The following is an 8,039-nucleotide window of genomic DNA, read 5'->3' on the forward strand; positions in this document are numbered from 1 at the left end:
TCCTGTTGCCTCTGTTCTCTTGTGGGGAAGGCAGTCAGAGCTTTGGAGCATCCTGAACAGGTAACCTGATGGGCGCTTTTTTTATTTCCTCGCAGCAAACTCTGTCCTGTCCCTTTGTGAGGTGGAGGAACACACACCTGAGCGGGTAACCCATGGGCATGTGGATGTTCTTTCCTCCCACTCCCCTCCATTTGTGTGTGACGTCCTCGTGTGCTGCAGGCAGGAAGTTTGGAAGAGGAGATGGGCGTTCAGGCAGCCTCCCATGCTGGGTTCAGCAGTCTGCCCAGAACTGATTGTCTTTGGGCTTCCGAATGAGTCACCTTGAGTACATGTGACTCACTATAGTTGGTCCCTTTGAAGTGTGGATCCCTCCTCACTTCTGTCTTGGAGCATGGGCCTGCCCTGCCCAGGACAACCTTCCTGGTTCTCCTGGCTCCTTCCGAGGCTGCTTCCTTGCTGTCTTTCTCCTCACCCTCCTCCCTCCTTGTCGGCATGTGCAGTGTTCCCAACTCCAGTACTGCAGTGATCCATCATCCAGGCAGTGCAGCTGGCTGACACCTCTACGTGTTCCTTTTTGTCTTTATTGCTTCATATATTTACAACCCTGAGCTCTACGGCTATAGGAAGCGTTTCTCAGGGTTTGCCCTTCAAGGATAGTCCTAGTACAACTTGGTAGGCAGGCACAAGCAGGTGACAAGGAGCATTTTCTTTGCCTTTAGAATTGTCGTTCTTCTGCCAGTTGCATGTTCCCTTTGCATGGTGTTCAGGTGTTTGCTCTAGATGCGACACCAGAAGTGTGCCCTTTCCTTCCGTGTCTGGTGAACTGAATTCTCCATGGAACTGCAGCATCTCAGATCAGCAACCAGAGCTGCCACTTGGTTCTCCCATGGTTGTCTTCGCTTCTGCATTCTTCTTCCCAAACCCTGGAGTTTTCTCTAGACTTCTGTTTGTGATCAGGTTTATGGGCACACTCATGTGGTACAGTGCCATAATGTAAAAGTGTGTGTATGTTGCACAAGTTATGATCTGTGTGTTGAATGTTTGTTTGCCTGTCTTGGCAGGCCAAAAGTGACCCCTCCAGCTTTCCAAATCCTCCTTAACCTTCTCTATGACTGAACCTCTAGCCACAGTCCCTCATGATGCTTAGGGTTTGTGATCTGTATGATCTCCCGTTTCAAGAGGTATCTTCACAGCTTAACAGCTGCTTTGGTATCATACCCAAAACCTGGGGTGCCCATACCTTTCTTTGCAGCAGGAAGGCAGTATTGCTTTTTTGTGACTGTAATAGGTTCAGGCATGGGGCATTCTCTGTTCATTGTCCTTGTCAGAGCTGCAGGTGGAGCAGAGGGAAGAGGGTTTGATTTCGTTGACCAAAGCCGCTTAGGGGTCAGCCTGCATGGCAACAGATACCAAAAATCCAGACAAGAGGCAATAACCTCCAGGGCGAGAGTGTACTGACATTATCAGGCGGTTGAAATGTGTTGATATGAGCTAGAAGCTATCCATATTTATAGCTTGGAAGACATCCACTTCTCTATACACAGTCTGTGCCAAAACATGTGTCTCAGGAGTGTCTCTTCTGAAACAGGTGATTGTGCCCCTTCCTAGACGTAGCGTGTTCTAGGAGACAGTCCTACCAAGTGGTTTGTGTTGCACAGAACTGTGTGTATACACAAGTGTTTTGTCTCTTCAGAAGACACAGTCATTAGCAGAAAGGCTTCATCTTAGAAAACACTCTTGAGCTGTTTTTCTCTGAGAACCACTTTTGCAGAATCAGTTTGCTGTATCCCTTTTTCAGCTATGTAAGCCCTTCTAAATAAAATAGGACAAAATGGTGTCATTCACTACAGCCCTTTCTCCAGTCCACAAAGCCAGAAGTCTTGGTTTTTGTGAAGATTGGGTCAGTTCTTACTCATTTTCCAGGCCAATAATTCCAAAACATCAAAGTGCTTGAATAAACATAGTTTTATCGTTTTCAGGTACAAGAATGTTTTCAGCTGGTGCTGGAAAGAGTACAGTGGAGACGCCTGCTTGATCTCCCTAGGCAGGGAGTTCCCAAGTGCAGGTGCTGCCACACTAAACAATCAAGTTCATTCAGGTGCAGAACAGGCACCTGCAGCCGTGCCGTTTCTACCAATGGAAGCAGTCGAGTGGTGATAAACCTTTATATCCAAGTGCAGGCAACCTACTTGGGGAAGATCTACAGCAGGGGTCCTCAAACTTTTTAAACAGGGGGCCAGTTCACTGTCCCTCAGACACTGTTGGGGGCCGGACTATAGTTTGAAAAAAATATGAACGAATTCCTATGCACACTGCACATATTTTATTTGTAGGGCACAAAAAACAGGAAAAACAATACAATATTTAAAATGAATGATTTTAATCAACATAAACTTATAAGTATTTCAATGGGAAGTATGGGCCTGCTGTCTCCTCAAACCACGTGAAATCTGACCCAACAAACCTGGCCGGGCCGGGTTCAGGACCCTGGCAGGCTGGGTGTGGCCTGTGGGCCGTAGTTTGAGGACCCCTGGTCTACAGTCTTATTTTTTTCAGCCTACAGTTGTTGTCTGTGCTTTCAACAACTACTTTTTAGTGAATTAGCACTGTTAATTAAATAATTATCACTGACTGGGAACTTTCTGCATTTCATTCCACTCTGACCTCACTGTTTCAACGCCTCCCTGTGCCCCAATACATAAATATCCTTGTAGCTGAGGATAGCAGACGTCTGATGAAGTGAGTTGCAGTCCCCAACAGCTTCTGCTGTAATAACTTTGTTAATTTTTAAGGTGGTTTTGCTGAAACAGAGTGGAAACAGCTGCCCTTCTGGAAATGCCTGCACTGGTGTTACGTTGCCCATATCCTTACCGTTGGGGTTGATTGAAAGGATTATGTGGAGAGGTTGGGTGGTAAATTCAGTGCTTCATGTCTCCTTTTCTTCGGAGCAACACCTACCAAAGTGCAGCAGCTTGTTCTTCTGCTTTGGACTTCCTTTGGGAGTTTTAACTTTGTCTCTCTTCCTCCCCTCGTCTCTCTACCCACCTCAGCAAACAGAAAAGTTGGCTGTGCCGTCACTTCATTGCTAGCCTCGGAGTTGACAAAGGAAGATGCTCTGGGTTCAAGCAAGCAAAACAAGAAGCTAAAGAAGGATAAAGACGGAGAAGCCGAAGCCCCCAATGGAGATACTCCAGATGAAACTTTCACGGAGGGGAACAGCCGCCAGAGCTAGAGCCCAGGCTAGGACTGAAGCCTGTGGCAGGAGAGAGAGACACATGGCAGAGGAATTAAAAAACACTGAGTCACTTTGCAGTCTTTGATTTTACTTTTCACGGGCATGAGACGAGGAGACAAATAATGGAATCACTTCTGCCTTGCCCCCTTCTAGGGCTGTTTTACAACTTCTTTTAAGCCTTTTTATACCATAGTACAGGACATCTCCTCTTGAATCTGCCACCTGCCTTTCTCAAAATCAGAACTGCAGAGCTTTTTGCTGAGCATGCACCATAGTTTTGAGCAAAGATGAGAGCTGCTGCTGTGTTGGCTCCCACACCTGCAGGCAGGGTGGGGAGGACCATACCATTGGGTAGCAAGGGTAATTCAAAATGGAACCCGCGGGCCCCACTTCCTTGTCGAGCATGGGTGACAGGAAGCAAGGTCACAATTTAATGTCCCAGCCTTGTGCTGCCTTCCCAGTGCCAACTAAGCATCAAATGTTGCTGAGGGACGCAAAAGGCCTCGATGGCCGTTTGTTGGACCCCGCTGTTCTCTGGTTTCTCTCCTCTCTTGAGTTGTCCTGTACAAAAGGTATCAAAAGGCGTAAAATGTCTCCACAGGCTCTCTGAGACAAGCAGCATCAAGCATCTGGCATAGGGATGTGGTTGGCCAGTTGGAGAGGGCAGGGCAAGGTCAGAAGAACTCTAGGCCCGCCTCTTCCTCTCTAGTCAGTTCTTCTGACCTTGTCCTGCCCTCTCCGACTGACCAGCCACAACCCTTTGCCAGATGTTTGATGCTGCTTGTCTTCATACTCAGCAAAGAATGCCTGTAGAGACATTTTAGTGTTTTAGGCATGTAGGCACCAACTGGTGGCTTAACCTGGCCTGGTCCCACAGAAATCTTCCATCTTCCCCCTGTAGGGACAGGTGATCAAAACTGAGTCATCTTGGTGGGGTTCTTTTGATGCCTGCAGCAGCACATGGCAAGACTCAGTCCTCTCCCTTTGAAATCTAGTTGCCTGAATGGGGGGTTTGATGTGGAGCAGGCACCATACCACCACAGCATCACATTTGCTTGCTGGCGCCTTGGTCACCCTTTCCCAAAGGGGGCAGAACTTAGAAGGCTGTGTTTTCTAGGGGTGCTCAGGGAAAAGCAAAGCAATAGGATGCTTCCCAGCATGGAGGGGTCATTTTGTCTGCTGCAGACTGCCAACCTACTTTTTATTGTAGTTTTTGTTTTATTTCATAAGTAAAAAAAAAAAAAAGTAATTCACAGTGCTTAAGTTATATTTCAGAAGTGTAAAAATTATAATTGATAGAATATTTGGTGTTTTTTTCTGGAGAGGGGATATAATAATTATTTTGCTCAAAAGTTTTAATAAAAAAAAGTTATTTGCTCCCTGTGTCCCTTTTATTTAATTAGGCAATACAGTGGGCCCGTTATATGTCATTATATTTCCAGAATCGATTGACTGATTGATCTGATCATGATGATGCGAAGTCTCCTTTGGGAGGGTCAGTTCAGATAAACCCCCTCACACACATGTTCAGAAAACTGGAGGGAGACACGGGGAGGCTAGCCTTCCAAATAAAAGAGCCATCACCCATGCACATGAAAAGTATTCTGCACCCCAATTCCTGCATGTGTAGCGCCCCACACAGTGGAGATCCTGATTGATCCAGGATCCCTGCTTGCACAGTGTCTGAGGTGCACTTGTGTGAACAGCCTCAGGCAGCCCATTTGTTCATCTAAGCAGGCACCCTATATTCTAGCTCTGCATACAGACCCTCTTCCATCAAATCCACAACCTTGTATAGTTTCATCGTAGCTATATGATGGAAAACAGAAAATTTATAAATAAGCAGTTTAGTTTTAAGGTAGGAGCACTGAATGGAAAATTCAGTGTCTCCATTGCACTGCATGGGAGAAAGGCACCACTTAATACGTAATACGTATTAAGTAATACGTAAGTAATACGTAAAGGGCTAAAGTGGGGCCATCTCCTTGGAAAACTCTGTTGCTCGTTTTTTTGGGGGAGGGGTAGCGTCCTCCTCTCTCCCACCCTTGGGTAAGCCAATAGACACTGGTTTCTCCATTGATCTGCATGGGATGAAAGAAAGGTTCATCTCCCAAACTAAGTGGCACAACCCATTCCCACCCAGGACCCTGGTGCAATAGGACCTTTGCTGGAGATGGAGTGGGCTTTTGCCCTTGGCTGACTGTTTTTGGAGTGCTTTTTTCTCCCACCCCACCCCTGGCAAATAAATGGAGACATCACTGCTCTTTAAAAACATTTAGGTGGTATTGCACAATTGTATGTACAGACAGAAAAGTGTATTGGCCACTGCAGTTGTACCAGTGGCATAGGAAGGGGTGTGCGGTGGGTGTGGGTCACTGAGCGGGGTGAGAAAATGGCAAAAAACATGTGACCCCACGTCATTCTGTTGAGTTCAGACGCATAGCTGGGGGGCACACTGGGCGTCACATCCTGGGGGGCAGCACTTACCGCAGGGCCTGGTCTGCAGCACGCCCAAGCCATGGAAACCAAGGTACCATTGTATTTAGGAGACGGAATAAAAATGAAGGGGTTGATTAAATGATGCCAACTAGAAAAGTGGTCTGTTGGCTGGCAATGCCTTCACCTGCCCCTGGCAGAAGAATAGCACCAAGGCTTCCTAAGCAAGCAGAGATTGTGCACTCTAAAGGAAAGTTGAGAAGCTTCCAGATGGCAGTTTATCGTACTTCTAGTGCATGGAAGTTTATTGCACCCTCCACGCAAGGCCATTGGCATCAAAAAGCCAACCTCTATTCTGGTAAGTTTTTTCTTTTTTTTTTTTTAAAGCCTGTTGTCAACAGCTCATTTGCAAGTAATGTCCCAGTCTGGGTGCACCCTTGGACTTCCTGAGAAGAGACAGAAGAAAACGGGAGCAATGACTGGTTGATGACATGAAGATTCCCCATGAAAAGGTGAGTGGCTAAAGCAGGGCAATTGCCCACTAAGAACCTTGTCTGGATGTGCCAGGCGAGCAAATACAAAGACATTGGAAAGCCAGGAGTGGCTAAGCTTTTTTTGGTGGGGAGAAGGCAAATTGAAAGTAATGGGGAGCTGGATGAAATCTCATGTATTGCCTGAATAGGCTCAAATGCCTCTCGTTTCAGTGGGCTTTGTGTGCTGGTACAGTGTACTCTTGAGGACTGGGCAGTTATGGAGAAAGATGAGCGGACGTCCTGTTTCTTCTAAATGACTGTTTAAAAACAACACTGTAAATCAAGCAGCAGAGCAAGAATCTCTACAGCTAATCCCAACAGGAGCCGAGGAACAGAACTAAGCGAGCCAAAGCCAGCTCTCTGTTTCTCCATAATTAATTAATATCTGTCCTAGTTTCACTTCTCTCGTTCATGTGAAACTGTTGCTATGTTATAAATATATATGTACTGGGCTCTCTCACATCACTTCCCTCATTAGTAGATAATTACGTACGTGTGTGTGTGTGTAGAGGGGGGGTGGTATGTCCTCCCTCTTGCTATTTCTAAAACCTGAAAATTGGGTTGCCGGGGCCTGTGGCTCTCTTGGTCCAGCTCACAGGCAGGATCAAGGCCTGTTTTCCACGGCCTCAATTCTGACACAAATATAAGGGACCAGGAAATTGCAGGCATCTTCCTTCCCAGCGTGACTTCCTCAGGATTTTAAAATAGATTTTGCCTCCTGTCAGCAAGAGCAAACCCAGGTGCATCCAGAGGAAATGGCTGGGCCTCGGGGGGGGGGAAACTTGCCGGGAGCAACAGGGAGGCCTGCAGCCAAGAGCCAGCTCTTCTTTTCCGGCGGGATGTTTTTGGTTCCTTTACACAAGCCAGGCCTGTGACCTGCTCTGGGTATCAGATGCCGGAATTGAGGGGGAAGGAGAGCGAATCTCATTGTGGAAACCTAGTGGGGAATGGCAGGCTTTCCTGGCTGCTGCTGCAGAATTGTCTCTGAATTATTCATCTCTTCTTGCCCTCCTCCAGCAACAGAAGCCTCTGCTCACTGCAGGATTATAAAAGATGGAGGGAGAGTGAGGAGGCTGACAGGAGCAGACATCCTCACCAAGAGCACAATGGGTCTGGGACTTCTCTGTGCATACGTGGAAAGGCACCAGCAGGGGGCACCCAAGAGTCATAGGCACAGCGTGACCCACTTTCCCCACAGAACGAGCAAAGTTCTGCATGGAGACCGGCTGTTTTCAGATAAATAAAAAATGGACTCCAGAACAAAAGGGTCCTTTAATGAATGGAAGAGAACCAGCAGAAAGCAGAATGGCTTATTCCTCTTGGCAGAGGGGACCAACACAGGAGCTGGAGAAAATGACCAATGTTATCTCTCTCTCTCTCTCTCTCTCTCTCTCTCTCTCTCTCTCTCTCTCACACACACACACACACACACACACACACACACACACCCCTCCCTTATGTTTCCCCTCCAATGTCTCCCTCCCCATGCTGCCCAATCCTGCAGAAACAAGAGACTCCCTGGTTCTCTGTCTCCTTCCATTCCCCAGCTGAGCCTGCTAAAGGAGGGACACATTCTGCAGGGATTTCAGGCACTGACTTCGCCTGGCTCCTCTGCCGGTGGTGGAGGCAGTTGGGTGGGCAGGACTGCTGCAAAGGGGGCACCTTGCTGCTGCCTACTGCCCGAGGTGACTGCTTCACCCCATCGCATGGGTGCAACGGCACAGTCTGGATTCTGCCCCCCCCCCCCATGGCAGACCTCGGGTTCTCAAATCTCAGTGGGACCTTGTGCAATGCCAAATTGGCACCTCCCCCACCTCTCATGCACCATTCCAAAT

At 47.6% G+C, this 8,039-nt stretch overlaps 1 protein-coding gene across 3 annotated transcripts in view; it reads left to right on the forward strand.

The window, feature by feature from the left end:
- DIAPH1 (diaphanous related formin 1) overlaps positions 1-4,612 on the forward strand; it is an 84,668-nt gene extending 80,056 nt beyond the window's left edge. For 2 of the 3 annotated variants that reach the window (XM_077933468.1, XM_077933469.1), the window contains one exon: positions 3,051-4,612. In XM_077933468.1, coding sequence (XP_077789594.1) covers positions 3,051-3,232 — 182 coding nt within the window. In that variant the 3' untranslated portion in view covers positions 3,233-4,612. Of the gene's footprint in view, positions 1-95; positions 146-3,050 lie in introns of all 3 variants that reach the window. The other variant, XM_077933470.1, reaches the window with a different exon arrangement.
- The last annotated feature ends 3,427 nt before the right edge of the window (positions 4,613-8,039 follow it).

This window comes from Podarcis muralis, chromosome 8 (genome assembly GCF_964188315.1).
Source record: "Podarcis muralis chromosome 8, rPodMur119.hap1.1, whole genome shotgun sequence".
In the NCBI taxonomy this organism is placed as follows: Eukaryota; Metazoa; Chordata; class Lepidosauria; order Squamata; family Lacertidae; genus Podarcis; species Podarcis muralis.